At 44.1% G+C, this 20,137-nt stretch overlaps 3 protein-coding genes across 3 annotated transcripts; 1 reads left to right on the top strand and 2 right to left on the bottom strand.

Moving 5' to 3' along the window:
* The first annotated feature begins 67 nt into the window (after positions 1-67).
* Positions 68-1,564, top strand: kbtbd13a (kelch repeat and BTB domain containing 13a). Its single transcript, XM_087845299.1, has one exon. It carries the CDS (start codon positions 68-70, stop codon positions 1,562-1,564), a length of 1,497 nt encoding a protein of 498 aa, XP_087701425.1.
* Positions 1,565-2,025: 461 nt separating this feature from the next.
* Positions 2,026-9,567, bottom strand: ubap1lb (ubiquitin associated protein 1-like b). The gene is made up of 6 exons (XM_087845294.1): positions 9,470-9,567; positions 7,731-7,851; positions 6,321-6,875; positions 5,465-5,671; positions 2,553-2,654; positions 2,026-2,419 (listed from the first exon to the last, which is right to left on the bottom strand). The coding sequence occupies exons 1-6, from the start codon at positions 9,517-9,519 to the stop codon at positions 2,285-2,287; spliced, it is 1,170 nt and encodes a 389-aa protein (XP_087701420.1). The 5' UTR covers positions 9,520-9,567; the 3' UTR covers positions 2,026-2,284.
* A 1,096-nt stretch (positions 9,568-10,663) lies between these two features.
* On the bottom strand, positions 10,664-18,356 carry pdcd7 (programmed cell death 7). Its single transcript, XM_006804161.3, has 5 exons — positions 17,389-18,356; positions 16,907-17,045; positions 15,234-15,464; positions 14,997-15,084; positions 10,664-11,110 (listed from the first exon to the last, which is right to left on the bottom strand). Exons 1-5 carry the CDS (start codon positions 18,244-18,246, stop codon positions 10,966-10,968), a joined length of 1,461 nt encoding a protein of 486 aa, XP_006804224.2. The 5' UTR covers positions 18,247-18,356; the 3' UTR covers positions 10,664-10,965.
* Between the last annotated feature and the right edge of the window lie 1,781 nt (positions 18,357-20,137).

The following is a 20,137-nucleotide window of genomic DNA, read 5'->3' as shown; positions in this document are numbered from 1 at the left end:
GTCTACGTGCTGTAGTTTGGCGTAATTCAAACTTTTCTTGTTAGCTTCCAGTTCCACCGGAGATGATATGAAGATTTATGGAACAGATGTCATGGAGTCCAGCAGCTGCCCACACTTGAGCCAACAGTCAGGACAATATAAGGGAGCAGACAGCCTGCGAGTCAGCATTAAAGACCGTGTTTTCACTGTGGATAAACCCACTGTAGTCAAAAACTGTGAGTACTTCAGAGCATTGTTCCAGTCAGGAATGAGAGAGTGTAAACAGGAGGAGGTCCAGCTGAGATGTGTGGGGAATCTGGGATTTCAAGTTCTGCTGCAGGTGCTGGATGGGAAGCGACCCATCCTCAACAGTGACGAGATCGTCGAAGCAATAGAGTGCACGGCTTTTCTGCAGGTGCCAGCTCTCACCAAGCATTTGATCAACATTATAAATTCCCAAAACTGCTTGCTCATGTTTCATACAGCTGCAACCTACGGAGAGTGGGAGTTGTTCCACAGAGCAGCTTTATTCATCAGAGACGTGTACACTGACCTAGGGGAGGAGGTCCGTAGCTTACCCAGTAAGCTGCTGGACTACATCGAGTCTCTTCTCCCAAGTAGCTACGTGGCAGTGTGCAGTCACTCTCCATCCACCGAGCTGCTCCAGGATGCCCAGAGGACAGTGTGGCATCTGGATGAAGAGCAGAAAGAGTGGCGAATCCTCACACATCTTCCTATGAGCACCAGCACCATCATGGCAGGCGTGGCAGTCCTCGACAACAAACTGTACATAATCGGAGGATTGTATGATCTAAGCAAGAAGGTAGTGGAGACTGGATTCTGCTACGATCCCGTGGCCAACTCATGGTCAGTGATTTGTGGACCTCAGCAGCTACGCTACAACTTCTCTCTGATAGGTCATGAGGGATGTCTCTATGCTATAGGAGGGGAGTATAACAAGAAGGCTCTGTCATCGGTGGAGAGATATGGGCTGTCTGATCAGAACTGGAGTTTTGTTTCCTCCCTCCCGTGCCCTGCAGCCTCCGTGGTGTCCACTGTAGCCATGAAGAGGATCTATATCTGTCTGTGGAAGGGGAAAGGGGCCACAGACATCCACGAGTACGTACCTGAACACAATCGGTGGAATCTGGTCACTACACTCATCCGCCAGCACAGTTATGGTCTTCATATGGTGGCCCACAGGGATAACCTCTATGTGATGCGGAACGGACCATGTGAAGACTTCTTACAATGTGCGATGGACTGTTACAACCTGACTTCAGATCAGTGGACGGTGATGTCCGGTCAGTACGGGAACAGCAAGAGCTCGCTGTTCACGGCAGCGGTCAGAGGAGATTCTGTGTTCACGCTCAGCAGACACGTGACCACAGAGTACACCATAGAGGAGAACAAATGGAGGCTCCGGCGTGAGATGAAAGGTTTTGGCAGGATTGGATCCATATATACATTTTTGATGAGGCTCCCTAAACCCGCTCCCTCCCTTTTAGGAAACTGCCCAAGCCAGAACCTGAGAGACACTGATGTCTGTCACAGATGTCCCCCAGGATGCTCTCAGCACATTTAAAAGCTGGTGATCATCATTCTGATTTCTATTCTAATAATATGTGGCAAAGGATTACAGCCCACACTGCAACTGTTTCAATCGCACCTCTAAAGAACTGGTTTAGTCTGCACAAACTATTATTTCAGACTGTTTCCTGTTCAGACTGTTTACTGTTCAGACTGTTTACTGTTCAGACTGTTTCCTGTTCAGACTGTCTACTGTTTACTGTTCAGACTGTCTACTGTTCAGACTGTTTACTGTTCAGACTGTCTACTGTTCAGACTGTCTACTGTTCAGACTGTCTACGGAGGAATCAAAGCAGTTATTGATGAAGCTGCAAAGCTAGCACTAATGTTGCTTTGCAGCTTATCGTGTCTGTTTGTGGGAACCACCCTGTAATATACACTTTTTATTGCACAGTCCTTGAAGAAAACAGATGGTCATGGTGTAAATTTCACACTTTTAATAAGTTTGTTCACAATTACTACAAATATTTGCGTCACTTCAAAATTTAGACACAGCAGGACTTTAATCAGTGCATTTTTGTTCCAAAACTAATCTAAACAAGTGGTAAAGAAGATATGGGTTCATTCAGAAATATGAATAGATCATCATTCAACAATGCAGTGTCAGCATCAACTATATGTGTGCAGTTGTTTCATACCAGCACAAGGTCAGATATGACTGCAATTTGTAAAATACAGATGATTGTCTGCAAGATATCATGTGAAAAGTGTTTTATCAGGACACACGCATCATAAGCTCCTCCAGGGCCCGATCTCGGTGGTTTTCATGAACCAGCAGCACTTCTTTGATGGCATTCTTCTGAAAGCCCATCTCATTGAACTGATTCAGCAGGTGTAGGAACTCCTTTGCCTCGAGAAAGAAAACATTTACTTTCTTTAAAGTTTCTAATCGAACTGACTTCATCAGACGAAAGGTGCCAAGCTTTGTTGTCTCCGACAACTTTAAAGACTGGTGTGATGTTGGAGCTCTTTGTATGGCTTACCTTTGTTTCACAGTTTTGAAACATCTCCAAGGCCTCTTCCACCTGGGACACGTCATAACCCAGCTGACACAAGTGGTCACACGCCACCAGATAACCCAAGATCTGCCAAATATTCATTCATACAGGATGGACAAGAGAAGAGCTGTTATTGACTGTTTCCAATCAGATTCAGTTAATACAGTGGCTGAATACAATAACCTCCGTTTTATCTGCATTTAGAAACAAGACATCTTGGGTAGTCCATATGTTTACATCTTTAAGACATTCCTGCAGTTTAACTAATTGTTGTGCATGATCTGGGTTTACGGATAGATAAAGTTGGGTATCTGGGTATGCTATGCCTTCTAGGGATACTGCCTAATGTAAAAAGAAGTAGTCCTAGCACAGAACCCGGAGGAACTCCATTATCAACCAAGATAACTGCCAAATAATTGTTTGTTAGTCAGTTGATTGATTCATTGGGTCAGGTAAATATATGTAATAAATAAATTAAAAAGTAGTATAGATATGTGTAGTTTAATTTGTAAAATGTAATTTTATATTTTCCATTTGTTTGGGTGATAAACAAAAGCAAAAACACAACCCTGGTGCACGAGTGCGACAGATGAGGATTATATTAGGGCCAGTTGTTGTTTTCAATATTCAGTGAAGTTGAAAGAAAGTTTAAAGTGATTTGGGGGAAAAAAGTAACTTTCTCAACAACTTTCCAAACCAACTATTTTGTTAAAACGTACGTGTCATCTTTTCTGTTTCTGTCTGTCTGAAACTGTGGATGTTCCTCTACAAAGTATATAAACTTCAGTAATGCTCTGACACTAACCCACCATCCACACATTACTTCAACCTGTTTCTGCTCTAACATACACAAAGCACAGTGACACAGTGTCCAGACCAAACAAATAATATGCTCTGTAAGGCAGTCGTTTCTTATTACTGTGATTAAGAAGATAACAATTTAATTCAATTTCATTTATAGTGCAAAATCAGAACAACAGCCACAGGTGCTTTATATTGTTATGTAATGACTAGAGATGGACTGTTCCGATATTACGTATCAGTATCGGTCCGATACTGACGGAAATTACTGGATCGGATATCGGAGAAAAATTAAAAAAAATGTAATCGATCCATTAAATATCAAAAAAGCACCTCACAAAACTTGCGACACGGCGTAACTCGGCTCATAACCGCAGCACGTCGCAGCAGTGTGGTCACGTGATAGAGCGGCTGTGTGTGTTTGTAGCCTCAAACCAGCATTTCATCTCCGAGGAAGTTTTCCCAGAGAGAAGTAAAGCAAGTGTGTAAGTTCATCTCTGAATGTTTGTAAAGCATTCCCACGTTAAGCTTAACAACCGATATATGGAGCGACTGCCTCTCTCTCTCTCTCCTGCTGCTACTTCAATCATAAACTGATCAATGATCAGCTGATCGTCTCTCTTCTTTGTTTTTGTCTCACTTTGCACCAGAAAGAGGAAACCAGCGGCTGAACAACAGCAGCACGTTTAAGCTTGATCAGCTGTTGTTAGAATTTATTTAATATTATTTCTACACCAGGATCTTTTTCTACAGCTGACGTAACTGTGCAGGGGCGGAGCTAGCAAAGTGTAGCCAGGGGGGCCGATAGGGCATGAACAGGGAAAAGGGGGCACAAAGACATACTTTTCTTTCTTATTCTCATTTAAAATGTCGAGCTTTTAATAAATAATTATCTGACTCTTACACCCAAAGTTTTAATCTGATGTAAAATGTATAGAAGTCCATTACTGTATATAGTAACTGTTAAGTCTAATATACCCTAGTAAGCTATACTACTGTTTCCTTTGGGAAGGTACAATCTGTGAATTCTGCAATTCTGATGAAGAAAGATGTTGAATCTATTTAATTATTCTTGAAAAATAATTTATTTCTGTGCATTTTTTTTCACCCTGCATCACATTAAAGTTGATTACATCGATTAAGCATCATGAGGTGGAGGTTGGTTCCCTATTTTTTTTTTTGCTGGGAGTTTGCAACCCTATTAGTTAGGTTGCTTAATAGTTCTGCTAAGTACTCTTTAAAACACCAGAATAGGGAGGATGGAGCAGGTTTAAGCTTATTAGATTGATCAGTGTTACTGAACTATGAAATATTTTGTTGTATTTTTAACATACAGGTGTAACAGAGTATGAACTTATACAAAAAGCAGCAAGATATTAAAATCGATTGATTAAAATATTAAAACATTAAAACATTGATTAACAAACACACTATATTGGATTCATATCGGTATCGTCAGATATCCAAATTTATGATATCGGTATCAGACATTAAAAAAATGGTATCGTGCATCTCTAGTAAAGACCCTACATTAATACAGAGAAAACAGAAAAAAAAACAACAATCATGTGACCCTCTAGACAAGACATTTGGTGAAAGTGGGAAATATAAACTCCCTTTTAACAGGAAGAGCCTCCAGCAGAACCAGGCTGGGGAAGGCAACCATCTGCCACGACAAGTTAGGGGTGAGTAGACGAAGCAACGATAGAGAACCTGATACTGACTGAGGCACAGAGTTCAGATCAGAGTGTGAACTCTGATCTGAACTCTGTGAAATCATGAAACACACTTTAATCTTCCAGTATCAGAACGAACAAATGCTGCTGAAGGACTAAGTTTGTTCTTTAAAGCTATTTAATCCATGCGTAGTTCAGGCTGATCCTGGTTTCTCACCTATCCTTTCTTGTCCTTTCAGATTTATTCTGTTTGCTTCATGGACCCATAATGCTGTCAGTGTGACCACTATTTTCACTCTGACTTATAGCAGCTGTATTTGTACTGCATCAGTGTTTATAGAACTGCATGATCCCGACAGCTGGAGCCAAAAGCTGACCAAGTGTTTTCAGCACTGCCTGGTTGTTGGATATAACACTGACCTCATCTGGGGTCTGCTGTCCTGTCCTCTGCAGGGCAGTGATGGCAGTATGAAGAGAGTAGCCCCGTGCAGTGATGGCCTCCAGCAGCTCTCTCTCCTCTGGGGTTAGAGCTGACAGGAGTTCTGCTGCAGAGTCCAAAGCAGAGGAGCACAAACCCCTGTGGCCTGACGTGACAGCGGGGTTTCTACAGGTGTCTGGTCTGAATATCTAAGAAATGGCAGACTGCAGTGAGTGTATAGCTGAGAAAGAACAGGGCATGGTGGACCTGACGTGCAGCTTTAGTGAGAACTCACACTAGCTAATCCTCGTGAAGCTCTTGCACCTCGGCTGCATTCAGAGAGCATACTTTACGCAGATTATTTTTAGAGTGCAAATCCATGAAAAACATTTTGAAAATGCAAAATGGAGAAAAGCTGCACAGGAAGAACTTGTTTCCTTTCATAGTTAATAGTGCATTAAAAGAAATGTAATCCCATGAGAATATGTGACACATGTCAACAGTCACAACCCCGACTATAAACAGAGTGAACCTGTCATCATGCTGAGCCTGTCTGGTTCTAGTTATACTCGAGATTGACCGTGCAGCTCAGGTGATGGTGCTGCCATGAGCTCCAGGCTATATTTAGACAGGAAGTAGAACTATCAATAGTCTAGACTACTGAGACTTGGCCACACTGCCAGCTCACATGGCCTCGTGAATGAACAGCCTGAAAGTATGACAATAAACACAAAGTAAAGCTGTGTGAGTTTAGTGTTTGTCCCTGTGATGCTGCATCACGTCATCAGCTGTGTTGTGTATTACATCCTGCAGTAAAAGTTTCAGAAGCACACAAACACACAGCTCATATCCTCTTACCATGCTGGCTGAGCTGGTTCTGCTGGGGGGGATCCTCATGTTCGAGGCTGTGTGTGCTGAAGCGCTCTGGGGATACGTCTCTGTGTCGGGATCTGGTTGTGTGGGCGTGTCCAGCACTGACAGCGAACACTGACGCAGGTTCTTCCTGCGCTGGTGGGGCAGGCTGCTCAGACAGGCCGGGGGGTTCAGCAGGTCAGGGACAAAGGCCTTCTGTGCTTTCCTCTGACCACGCTCACAGTTTGCAGACGGACGCTGTTCCCCCGGACTCGCTGTCACTGTGGAAGTCGTCCTGGCTTTCTGTGTAGTGCCCTCCTCGTCACCTGAAGGTGAGACGGTAAACGTGGTACGCAGGATGGAGGAGTTGAGGCTGCGCGACCGCTGCCAAGGGCTGGGCTCGCAGAAGTCCAGGCTCTGTCGAGGGCTGCTAAACAGCATCCAGTATGGTGGACAAGAGGACAGCAGGCTTGATGAAGAGGAGGAGGGGTTAAGCTGGTGCTGGGTGGCAAAGCCACTTTGCAGCCCAGTTAGCACCCAGTTCTCCAGACTGAACCCATACTGTCAAACATGCAAACATCGTGTAAGTCCTTCTGTAGGTCTGAAGCTACATTTTTAAATTCAACTCAATGATCACAGGCGTTTCTTTTTTTATTTTTAGTCTTTTGGCTTGCTAACATTAGCCAGTTGAGTGTAAACAACACTTAACTGGCTAATGTAAGGCTTGTGAAACTTATGGTAGCATCTAGCATCTCACATTATTAGCATTGACTACTCTAAAAACCATTTACATACAGAAATGTCGAACATCTGGAAAGGATGTTGATTTGTACTCAGTAATGAGGATGAAAAATACTTTGATAGGGATGCTCTCCCATTAATTATTGCATTAACGTGGCATGGAGACAACCCCCTTGTAGCTTTGGAGGTGATTTGAATCTAAGATGTTTCCAGCACCTGGTTGAATCTAAGACAGACCCATACCAGCCTGTTAAAGTGCACATGCTTCAGTGGTATGTGCAGGCCCTCTGCCTGCGAGTCTGAGGGTTCAGTGCAGCATCTCAGCTGATCCTAGGACTGCACTCTTCTGCACAGAGACGAGATGTTGTGTGTGAAATCTGATCAGCTGTAACATTCTTGATCTACCTTCATCTTTTATATACTCATAAAGCTGTAAAGAGCAATGTTGTCTTTTATTTGACACTGTAGTAAGTGTGTACTAATCACATACATACAAAAAACATAAAGTCAGATATTGAGCCAAGCTTCTTCCTGTAATCTATCACCTGTCAGTGTGATGGGGTTTGTTTGTTTAACCCTTTAAAGGAGTGAAATAACCGTGACAGCTCAAAGCAGTGCAGCAAAGCAGGCACAACAGACAGAACAGCAAGGAGGAGCAAACAGGGAAACACTCACCTCTGTCTCCTGCAGGATGTTGACGTAGTCAGGGACAGTCATGCTGACAGAGTATTTTAGTTGCTGAAAGGAAGCACTCTGAGGCACCCTCAGAGGTACACCATCCATGCTGCTCAGTCCACTGAGAAAACAAAGATCAGTCAGCCATAGAACAACTCACACAATCCCTCAGCTGTGGGTCTGTAACGTGCACCGCTCCCTAAAAGGAAACAACAATCTGTATTTCCACAAGCTCAGAGAGCTGCAGCGTTCAGGCCGCGGCTTGTTCTAACCTCAGCTCTAGTGTTCACTCCACTTCTGCTGACCTATTTTCTGCTTTTATATTAGAGTCAGTGATGATGCCTCCCACGAGAAGCCTGAAGATTTCCACTAGGCCAAATAAAACACCGTCTTTTCTCTGTAATCTGTCAAACATTATTGTTAATATATTCAATAAAGTTATAAAAACAATTAACACTATGTGATAACTGGGTTATTATCATTTCTTTTAATGCTTTTTGTATTTACTTTTTCCAGCATGTGAAGAAAGGTAAGAGCATCGCTGCTTTGAGTGTTGGATCAACAACTGTCGAATGTTTCTGCAGTAATCAGATCCTCCTCAGAGGGGATTCCTCTGAGCTTCAGCAGGCGACTCTCATCTTCATGAAGGTGACGCACAGTCGAAGCTGTTCAGTCAGTACAGGTTGATCGATCCATAAATCTTCCTTCAACTACTCTTTTTGTCAAACAGCACAGTTTTAGTGTACGGTTGTGTTCTCCATGCTCGGTCAGGCTTGAATAAAGATGTCAGGCTGCCAACAACAGGTCCTCTATCATTACTCTGCATCAGTAGGAATGATGCAGCCTCTGTTATCCTCCTCTAGGCTCATAGAAACTACTCGTATCCGGACAACAAGGATGGAGAGCTCTGCTGAAGAGTTTATCACGTTCATAAACAGCAGAGCACGAAGCAGCGAGAAAGGATTCTCCTAGAAAACCGTCATCATGAGCTTTTCCTTTCTGTCCTCTCGAGCTCAGATCAGAGACGGCCTCTTTCACAAACATACAAACCTACAGTTTGTCTCTAGGTGTTAATGTGTGCGAGAGATGGTACAGACAACTCTGTGCACTCAGCACTAATCAGGTTTGTGCAGCATGAAGACGCAGCCAGCAGACAGATGGCCGAGGACTCGCAGCACCAAAGAGCACAGATGCTGCAGGCTTTGTGTGTCACCTGACGCTCTGCTGCTGAACAAATACGAACTAATGTGTATAATAATGTGTATAATAATGTGTGTAATAATGTGTATAATAATGTGTATAATAATGTGTGTAATAATGTGTATAATATTGTGTATAATAATGTGTATAATATTGTGTGTAATAATGTGTATAATAATGTGTGTAATAATGTGTATAATATTGTGTATAATAATGTGTATAATAATGTGTGTAATAATGTGTATAATAATGTGTGTAATAATGTGTATAATATTGTGTATAATAATGTGTATATGACTATTGCTAAGTTCAAAAGCTGTGCAAGACAAGTATAATTATCTGATGCTGCACACTTTAAGTCACTATAGCAGACTGTGTGCCTTTCATAAATAACATGTGCTCTAAATCCCCCACTCTCCCTATACACACACATACATATACACATATACATATATACACATATACACACACACACATACATATATGTATACACACAGAGAGATCTAATGAAATACTGTTTAAAACAGAAGAAAGCTTACCCTTGTGTCTGTGTGTGGTCAGAGCTGCAGTCACTTGGCTTGTGATGCATCACTCATCACTCAGAGAACCACCTGGGACACTAATCCACTGATCTCCAGTAACCCTCATCAGCTGACTTACTGTGTACACAGCTGACAGCTCGACAGAAGCAAGTGAGGACATCAGATGGTGCCTGCAGTCGCGAGGACACCCACATGTCCCTGATATTTGTGTGAAGTCACACAAGTGTTAGACTCCAGGGTCCCTGTCTGAGTCTGAACTTGTGTATGCACAGACCATTTTATTAGGTGTACGTGTACAACTGACTATTTGTTCAGGTATATAATCAGCCAATGACACGGCAGCAACTTAATCCCTTTAGCTATGTAGACCCAATCAAGACGCACGACTGAAGTTTAAACATCAGAATGGACGAAGAAAAAGTGATTGAAGGGAAGTTTGGCATGGTGGCTGGTGCCAGGCTGACACACACACAGACACACACAGATTTACACAGAATCCTCTGGTGGCAGCAGTAAGGGCAGAACGACCAGACTGCTTTAAACTGTCTGCAGAAGAGCTCCTCAGTGCCTCCTCAGCACTGTTGAACACCAGTCTGCCCAAGTGTTGCTGCTGATGCACATCTTCTTTAGGATAATCCGTCGTGAGGTGAAGCACAAATAATGTCCGACTGGGTTCTTGAGCGTGATAACTGAGGCTGTTCTGAAGTCAATAAGGACTTAACACACTAACTATAGCTGACAACATAGTGGCCACACTTACCTCCTGGTCACTTTATTAGGTGCATTACATGTTTTCACAGTGAAGGACAATCATTAAACATGGCAACATGACCGAAGAGGCTAAAGAAAGTTCACGTGATCCCTGTGAGATCAACACCTTTCCAGCTCTTGTTGTTTATACAGGGCAGCTAATCAGAACACCAGATGTCTTAAAGTTATTGGGGGGGGGGGGGCTCTAGTGCTGTAATATTTGTACCTAACAATATAGTGCTGTAAAGTATTTGTATAGAAATGAAGCTGCTGGAGAGCACAGAGCTGAGAAAACACACGAGACGAGGACGCAGACGCCATGTGTGCCCACACCTCTGTGACCGAGCAGCGTTTACCCTCCTCAGGTGACACTTTCTCCTAAACACACGGGCACTGAACCATGAGTGATGTGTTAATGTGGATAATAAACTGCGTGACAACTTCATGTTGTTCATTTTATTTTGTCTTTAGAAAATTCATCAGAGCAAAATACAAACTGTTACTGAGTAAAGAAAACAGGCATAAGTCACTACTGTGGGCTGCACCACAGCTGCTCCACAGCTGCTCCACAGCTGCACCACAGATAAAACACTTCCTGTTGTCCCAAGAAGGCTTACATCCGTTTCAAATTCAGAGACTGCTGCTCTCGTCTAAGCGTCGATGGAAGCGTGTTGAAAGCTCCAGGTAAGCTGCGGCCATCTTTATCACCGTCACCTGGTTGTTGCTGTGCAGCCGAGGACCAGTCAGAGGTTCTCACAGTCAGTGTCACCAGTCTGCAGGGCGGAGGCCCAGGCCTGGTCTGATGGGGGGGTCGGCAGGACCCAGCTCTGAGGAACAGATGAACTCTCAGGATGATCTACTGCCACCAAACACGTGTCCCACTCTTTCCTGAAACACAAACACGTGAGTGGCAGAACTGCATGTTATCAAACTGCTGGGACATGAATCACAGCTCGTTCTCTTATTGAACAGCTGTTTGCCACATGAGTCCTCTCTCTGTCACTTCTAACATTATACATGTGGGAACATTCACAACTATGATAAATGCTCCACACGAGCCTCGCTGCTGCCACTGGAGTGAAGAGTGGGAGTAACACTTAGTTAGCTCATCATCATCAGTGTGAACACCTCCAGAAAGCAGACGTTTGGCCAGTGTGCAGCACTCAGGTGTGTTAAACTCAGTGCTGAGGAAGAGGATGTCAGCAGCACTGCTGTCATTTCCAAGCCCTTCACTCTGCAGTGAGAAGGATCATCCACATTCAACACCACTGCCACGCTTCCCCAGAGTGGACGTCCAGCCAACTCAGGCTGGGACACTGATCTTCTTTTTTATTGAAACTTTTAGTTGTGAACAAAGCAAAAACAATAACACTTGTTGTACTCTGTTCTACACACACCAGCCACTACTCACTTACCTACATGTACATCAAGTGGCAAAGAGCCAACTGGTGAAAGAAGACCAAATACAGTTATACTGATAATATTTATCTAATAGACCACGAGCCATTTTTAATAAGATGCCAATTTAACCACTGTCGTCCTTCACAGGGATGGACTGAAGGACAAACGCTGGCATTTTCTCTCCCTTCATAGTGTCGGATTATAATATTATTTTATGCCATGTTAGACCCCTAATTAAAGATTGTGAATTATTATGTAGTTTTAGTTTGCATTATTCTCCTGAATTAGAAGAAGGTGATAACTATTACATTTGTTAAACTGATCTGCATGTGGATAATAATTCATTTTAACTGATCTGCAACCAGCTGATTCTGGACTCATCTCCATCTTCGTTCTCAACCTTACAGCAGCTTTTGACACTACAGTGGGGCAAAAAAGTATTTAGTCAGCCACCGATTGTGCAAGTTCCCCCACTTAAAATGATGACAGAGGTCAGTAATTTGCACCAGAGGTACACTTCAACTGTGAGAGACAGAATGTGAAAAAAAAATCCATGAATTCACATGGTAGGATTTGTAAAGAATTTATTCGTAAATCAGGGTGGAAAATAAGTATTTGGTCAATAACAAAAATACAACTCAATACTTTGTAACATAACCTTTGTTGGCAATAACAGAGGTCAAACGTTTACTATAGGTCTTTACCAGGTTTGCACACACAGTAGCTGGTATTTTGGCCCATTCCTCCATGCAGATCTTCTCAAGAGCAGTGATGTTTTGGGGCTGTCGCCGAGCAACACGGACTTTCAACTCCCGCCACAGATTTTCTATGGGGTTGAGGTCTGGAGACTGGCTAGGCCACTCCAGGACTTTCAAATGCTTCTTACGGAGCCACTCCTTTGTTGCCCGGGCGGTGTGTTTTGGATCATTGTCATGTTGGAAGACCCAGCCTCGTTTCATCTTCAAAGTTCTCACTGATGGAAGGAGGTTTTGGCTCAAAATCTCACGATACTTGGCCCCATTCATTCTGTCCTTAACACGGATCAGTCGTCCTGTCCCCTTGGCAGAAAAACAGCCCCATAGCATGATGTTTCCACCCCCATGCTTCACAGTAGGTATGGTGTTCTTGGGATGCAACTCAGTATTCTTCTTCCTCCAAACACGACGAGTTGAGTTTATACCAAAAAGTTCTACTTTGGTTTCATCTGACCACATGACATTCTCCCAATCCTCTGCTGTATCATCCATGTGCTCTCTGGCAAACTTCAGACGGGCCTGGACATGCACTGGCTTCAGCAGCGGAACACGTCTGGCACTGCGGGATTTGATTCCCTGCCGTTGTAGTGTGTTACTGATGGTGACCTTTGTTACTTTGGTCCCAGCTCTCTGCAGGTCATTCACCAGGTCCCCCCGTGTGGTTCTGGGATCTTTGCTCATCGTTCTCATGATCATTTTGACCCCACGGGATGAGATCTTGCGTGGAGCCCCAGATCGAGGGAGATTATCAGTGGTCTTGTATGTCTTCCATTTTCTGATGATTGCTCCCACAGTTGATTTTTTCACACCAAGCTGCTTGCCTATTGTAGATTCACTCTTCCCAGTCTGGTGCAGGTCTACAATTCTTTTCCTGGTGTCCTTCGAAAGCTCTTTGGTCTTGGCCATGGCGGAGTTTGGAGTCTGACTGGTTGAGGCTGTGGACAGGTGTCTTTTATACAGATGATGAGGTCAAACAGGTGCCATTCATACAGGTAACGAGTGGGGGACAGAAAAGCTTCTTACAGAAGACGTTACAGGTCTGTGAGAGCCAGGGATTTTCCTTGTTTGAGGTGACCAAATACTTATTTTCCACCCTGATTTACGAATAAATTCTTTACAAATCCTACCATGTGAATTCATGGATTTTTTTTTCACATTCTGTCTCTCACAGTTGAAGTGTACCTCTGGTGCAAATTACTGACCTCTGTCATCATTTTAAGTGGGGGAACTTGCACAATCGGTGGCTGACTAAATACTTTTTTGCCCCACTGTATCTCCCACCGCATCCTCCTTCACAGAGCATCTATTGGCATCAATGGTACAGAACTCGCCTGGTTTACCTCTCATCTCTCTGGCTGCTCACAGTTTGTTCAGTTACTCCCTCACAGATCAGTATCTACTCCAGTTAATTCTGGTGAACCCCAAGGCTCTGTCCTGGGTCCTTTACTGTTTATCATCCATCTCCTACCCATAGGTAATATTTTCAGGAAGCCTAACATCCAGTTTCACTGCTACGCAGATGACACCCAGCTCTACATATCCTCCAAACCCACAGCTACTCTCCACCCACATCCATTTCTGACTGTTTAAGTGAAATCAGTTTGGTTTTCTCACAACTTTCTTAAACTTAATGGCAATAAAACAGAATTCATTTTAACAGGCACCAGATCAAAACTGACTACAGTTCCAGCCAGTCTTTCGTTACCCATTGATAACTCTGATGTCACACCCTCCCCTCAGGTTAAGAGTCTTGGTGTCATCCTCGACAGCACTCTGTCCTTCACAGCACATATAAATAATATCACTCGGTCTTCCTACTTTCATCTCCGTAATATTAACCACCTTCGTCCCTCACTCACTCCACACAGTAACGCCATACTTGTCAATGCTCTTGTCACATCTCGTCTGGATTGCTGTGATTCTCTTCTCTATGGTCGACCTCATAAATCCCTCCATAAACTGCAGTTGGTTCAAAACACAGCTGCTCGTATTATTTCCAGAACTAGATCCACTGAACATATAACAGCTGTTCTTAAACAGCTCCATTGGCTCCCAGTTCACCTCCGTGTCAATTACGAGATCCTGCTTCTCACTTTCAAAGCGCTTCATAGCCTCGCTCCTCCATATCTACCCGATCTTCTCCACACATACTCGCCCCTTCGTTCACTCCGCTCTTCTTCCCTTCTGTCAGTTCCACCTGCTCGCCTGACTACAGTGGGACTCAGAGCCTTTAGTTGTTCTGCCCGAGACTTTGGATGCTCTTCCACTTGCTCTGACCACACACTGTCTCACCACTTTTAAATCACGTCTCAAAACCCATCTGTTTAGAATTACACCTGATCTGTCTTAGGCCATTTTTACCTGCTCAGTTTTTATATTTGCTTTTATGCTTTTATGACTGTTTATGTATAAATTTTATCGACCATGATAGCAAACATGGTAGATAAATACATTTTTCTTATGTTTTTATGGTATGTTTACGTGTTACTGTGAGGTGACCTCGAGGGTCTGAAAGGCGCCTATAAATAAATGTATTATTATATTATTATTGTTCATATTTTCTACACTTTCCTCACAAACAACAGAGAAACAAAGCGTACAAAGACGAGCAGACTGACCTGATGTGGATGAGCGCGTGCAGCGAGTGCTCCGCCTGGCTGTAATAGTCTCTGAAGGGCTGCAGGGCACAGCTGGCTGGGAACTCCTCTGTCAAACAAACACAACAGGAGTGACAACAGTCATAGCCTGTGCACGCACACACACACGTGCACACACACACGTGCACACACACACGTGCACACACACACACACACACGTGCACACACACACGTGCACACACACGTGCACAGCCATACCTCCAAACAGCATCGAGTCCACTCTGTGCTTCCTCTGCAGCTGTCTCTCTCTCTCCTTCCTCACTCGGCGCTCCCGCTCTCTCCTCCTCTCCTCCTCTCGCTCTCCTTCCAGCATCACCATCAGGGCCTTCTCCTCTGCCGAGTAAACGACAGTCCTCCTCTTTATCACCATCCTCAGCTGCTCCAGGGTGCTGCTGAACACCTCGTCGTTTTGCAGCTCGGTCACGATGCCTGTGTGGTGGAAATGTGTTTTATCATTTATCACACGTTTCAGTAATATCGCTTCTGTGTCACTCAGTTGAATTCATGTGGGACAGCAGTTAGTTTCAACTTTATTGATTAGGCTTCGTGAGAACATTGGAGACACCCGAATATTTTTCTTGTAAAACAAAGGGGGACCCAGCAAAAAAAGTTTGGGAACCAAACCAAACCCCAAGCCATCAAACTCCTGAACACTCAATGAGTGGACTGACACACACCTACCATAAGCACTTTTTTCCTCATACACACACTTTTTGCAGAACCCACTGTCATGGCTGCAGTGTTGTGACTGCACTGTCCTGTGTCTGTGTCTGTCTGGTGTTGCACTGTTTGTTTGTTTTGCAACTTTGGCACACTTGTACTTTATATAGTCCTTCGTTGATTGCCTGTCATATGTGATGTGTAGCACCAGGTCTTGGAGGAACTTCCTGACAACAAGGCCACTTGACTTGACCTGCCCCAGAGAAACTGCTGAATCCAACGATCCAGTTCTTTAAAGTAAGAATCTTGAATATATAAGTGTGATAGTAGATATTATATAATAAATCACATGTGCAGTCATTATTGTGTAAGGTGTATTCTAAACAATCTACCAATTTTTCCAGCATTGGTCCCATGTTTGCTTTAACCACATCAGTACAGTCGGAGGCACTTTGTATACACGAGTATCTGAGACCACTTGAGGACCACCAAGGGCCACTGTTTGAATAAAGTATAAGGGCACTGTCCTAACAAGGGCATTATTCTGCCCATGTCATGTTATTAACTTGCATATAAAATACATGTATGATGATTACTGTCCACAGCAACCTTCATGTTGTTTCTCAACTTTTGTGCCAAAGGTTCTTTGTGACCAACCCAGCGCTGAGGGGGCAACCGTGTCTCGTGGATCTTTGTGAATTAAATGCGTCCAACATAAACCCATTTGTCAAAACGAGGCCGAAGCCAATTTTTTCTAATGTCTTAAACAAATAATCCCATTCAACACAATCAAAGGCTATTTAACAAAGCCCTGTTCTTAGTATAAGAATGTAAAGCCTCCTTTTAGCTGAGATTCCTGTGTGGGGATATTTTCATTAGCTGTCTTCTTCATAAAAGGAAGCTACGGAAATAATCCTCGTCCTCAAATATTCTTCCGTAGCATCCCACCAGACACCCATTTTTGTGTCATCTCAGGAAAAAAAACGCATGTCACCCCAAATCATTATAGCAAATAACGTGTCTTTAAGTAAGAACACATTCAAACGCCACCAACGACTTTGGAGGTCTGTCAAATGTGTGTAACCATGGTGAAATCTGCAAAGCCCATTGAATACTAAAGCATTAAAGACTGCAGCATAAATCAATAAGAAACCTGACAGACTGGGGAGAGTCCACTCTGAGAGCATCCAGCTCGATACACCTGCTCTCACCTTTCTTGGATACCGCTTCTCTCCGTAGCCTACGCAGCTTCTCCAGGGATCTCAGGATGTCCTGCATCCTCTTCACATCCGCCTGCTTCTTCCTAACTTCACAAAGAACAGAGTCTGCAGCCATCTTCAGTTCCTTCTCCTGCAACACAAACACTGATGTTAGCATTTGTAACATTGGGAACAACACCACACAGGACGACAGACGCTATGACAGGAGCAAGCTGTGGCCATAATGAGCCCTCTTCACAGTGTTTCATGCTGGGCCTCCATACTTGACGCACCTCTTGTTTCAGTACCGACCGCTCTTTAAGCAGCTGCAGTCTGATTGGCTGCCGCTCATAAACACAGTCTATGATCTGAGCCAAAGGTGGAACAAACTGTCCCAAACATGCAGTTGGCCTCATAATATGAAAGCCTGGCCATGATTACAGGAAGTGTAACAGTGAACTCTTTAAACACGTGGCTGACAACGTCGTTCATACCTTTTTCTTCTCCTCCACTTCCTGCATCAGTTTCATCCTCCATTTGTCTACAGCGGTCTCTTTGAGAGACCTGCGCTCTTCCGCGGCTTTCTCCTCCGTCTTCGCTTCTCTCCTGGCTCTGAGTCTGCGGAGCCTCCTGCAAGCAGCCCGGGACACTTGAGCCTTCAGCTCACCTAACCGTGAGGTGTCGGCGAGAAGTCCGGCTTTGTCCGCCAGCTCCGCCTTGATGCCTAAAGCCCTTGAATATGAGTGCGTCCACTCGCCGTCACCGTGCAGAGAGTGGGTCAGAGTGTGACAAAGGTCCTCCAGCCGTGAGATGAGCTGAGCCGCCCCGTACAGAGCCTGTCTGAGGGAGGACACGGAGCTCAGTTGCGGCGAGTGCTGGCTCTGTAGCCTCCCGCAGCTCTTCTTGCCTGTGGCCTGTAAGAACTGTCGGACCCATTTCGTGTCCTGCTTCCTCTGCCGGGTCACGTCATCGTCCGGATCCCGTGTCGCTGCCGGGCCGCGGTGCTCCGTGTGGCTGCGGTTTGACGCTAGCTCACGGTCACAGCGAGGAGCGTGAGGCCGTGTCTGGAGTTGCTGGGGGGCTCCGGGGATGCTTGGGAGGTTCAGGAGGTGTCCGGGGGGTGGGCAGCCGAAACCAGGCGGGGGCACAGAGGGGTCAAATCCATACGGCTGGGCAAAAGGTGGCCCCGCGAAACCCACACCGAAGGGACGAGCGTCGTAAGCCGGCGGAGGCGTCCACGGTGGAGCCGTGAGGTCCGACTCCCGCGCTTCGTGAAGCCCGGGGTGACTGTACTGCGAGGGCACATAGCGGCTGTTATAGCCCGAAGTGTCTGAGCGGTACGAGCTATCCATGGCCCGGTAACAGTCACCGTATCCTCGAAGAAACTCAGAACGACACCGCTGAAACGGAACAGTACGCGGGGATTTTCTTCTTTAGTTCTTGATGTTGGTGTCGTAACCAACCTGCGGCTGAATCATCGCCACCTACAGGCGGAAATGTAGAACTCAGCCACTCAGGGGCCCGCAGACCGGAAGTGCGAGGCTGTTAAATGATGGCGTTTGAACCCTGCATGGAGGTCTAAACTACTCTGAGTTTATTAAGACTGTTGTGTTTTTAACATGTTTGTATCTTGTTGTATTTAATCTGAACTAGTCCATAAAAAGCCAGATCACTGTCGGCCTGATCACAGTTTTTAAAACCTCAAATATGTAACAGCCCATGCAGTAGTAAATTAATGACTAACCTCGTATTGTTGATGGATTATCTCAGCTGCAAACATCATCTGCAAATTATGGCGGGTGACAGTAATCGCAAAGAGACTAAGTACTTTTGGAATATGGGGGAAGCCAAAAACTGCCGTACCATCGATTCATTAATGCTGAATTCTCCTCTCTGTTCCCATGCAGCAGTATGTTAATGACTAACCTCGTGTTGTGGATGGATTATCTCAGTTGTTCTCCTGGCTGAAGTTTGGTCTGTTTACAGCATCCTGCCATGCGACTGCATTTGTCTCTAACCATCAGGAACCCCCACGTTAGCGTTTATCCTCCAGCTTCACTGCACTAATGTGTTTATATTATGCTCACACTTACTTTGGTAGTGCAAATATAATGTGGCCAATATGAAATTTATTGTACTTAATTACAAATTTACAGCACTGAACTTGAACTGCTTCAAATACTGAGCTTCAGTAAAGATTCAAGTTGCATTTTTTTTTACATTTCCTATCACTTTGTCTTCATCTCAAAGACAAGTATCTTTTACAGTGAATATATAGATGCGTATAAAAGACAAATATTATTCTTTTAAAATATGTTGGCATTACTAAATTTGTCTGAATGCTTACATATATGGGTAAAATAATTCGAGCTGTGATTAACTGTTTTTGATAAAATGAAGAGTAGACTGATATATGAAATATTCCTTTACTGGGGGAGAAAATCAGACCATGTCATAACTGCTTTAAGTCACACAGAATAGATATCAGAGCCTTAAACAGGCTGACTTCTGCTAAATGGGTCAAACTGGGCAGAAATGATACAAACACATAACATCCTTATAGAATATGGATATTCATTTTCACTGCTGCTGATACTTACTTTAAGTTTCTGAATATAAAAACTTTTTACTGCCTGTCATAGTTTTTAACTTGAAGGCCCTGAGTACTTTCTCCCACACTGAAAACGCTTGAATGATAAAATTATTTTAAATATCACCTAATAAGACTGATTCAGGACAGATAATTAGTTATTTTAAACCTTTCAGTCCTTCACAAACAGGGAACAGTCTGTCTATTCTCTCCATCTGTCAGCTGCTGCTGGCTCTTCCTCCTCTTCCTCACACACTGCTGAGTTTGTCCTGGTGGATCATCGGTGCAAAGCCTCACAGATGATGTGCAGCAGTGAGTTCCTCAGTCCTGACTCTGGACACTTGCAGGTTTCAGATTGTAAATCAAATGTGTGATAAGCTGCAGGATTCAAACACACTTTTTTTAACAGAGAGAAAGAAAAAAAGAGAGAAGGTGAAAGTGCAGGACAGACAGAAAAGTGACAGGTTCAGGTGGTATATACAAAACACAAGAGAAGGAGGATTTTCTCTTTGTGTTATTAGGAGTACTAAATAAGAGGAGATTAGTTCCCAGTTGTGGCCACATGTTTGACTCCTATGAAGAAAGCACCTTTCTTTAGCCTAACTGTCAGCTCATTAAGACAAATGCTAAAGTCCGTTCGGCGCTGTCAGCTT

Source organism: Neolamprologus brichardi, chromosome 1 (genome assembly GCF_056152115.1).
Source record: "Neolamprologus brichardi isolate AB-2024 chromosome 1, ASM5615211v1, whole genome shotgun sequence".
NCBI lineage: Eukaryota > Metazoa > Chordata > Actinopteri > Cichliformes > Cichlidae > Neolamprologus > Neolamprologus brichardi.
This window is presented reverse-complemented; position numbering and strand designations above follow the sequence as displayed.

What these genes read in the sequence shown, in the direction of transcription:
- kbtbd13a (XM_087845299.1), top strand. Translation starts at nt 68, where the DNA reads ATGAAGATTTATGGAACAGATGTCATGGAGTCCAGCAGCTGCCCACAC.
- pdcd7 (XM_006804161.3), bottom strand. Translation starts at nt 18,246, where the DNA reads ATGGATAGCTCGTACCGCTCAGACACTTCGGGCTATAACAGCCGCTAT. An exon ending in AAGTGGAGGAGAAGAAAAAG is followed by an intron (nt 17,046 to 17,388) that starts GTATGAACGACG and finishes TTTGTGTTGCAG; the next exon opens with GAGAAGGAACTGAAGATGGC. An exon ending in CACGCGCTCATCCACATCAG is followed by an intron (nt 11,111 to 14,996) that starts GTCAGTCTGCTC and finishes TTTGTGTTTCAG; the next exon opens with GAAAGAGTGGGACACGTGTT.
- ubap1lb (XM_087845294.1), bottom strand. Translation starts at nt 9,519, where the DNA reads ATGCATCACAAGCCAAGTGACTGCAGCTCTGACCACACACAGACACAA. An exon ending in GACCACACACAGACACAAGG is followed by an intron (nt 7,852 to 9,469) that starts GTAAGCTTTCTT and finishes TTGTTTTCTCAG; the next exon opens with TGGACTGAGCAGCATGGATG. An exon ending in TTCAAAACTGTGAAACAAAG is followed by an intron (nt 2,420 to 2,552) that starts GTAAGCCATACA and finishes TTCTTTCTCGAG; the next exon opens with GCAAAGGAGTTCCTACACCT.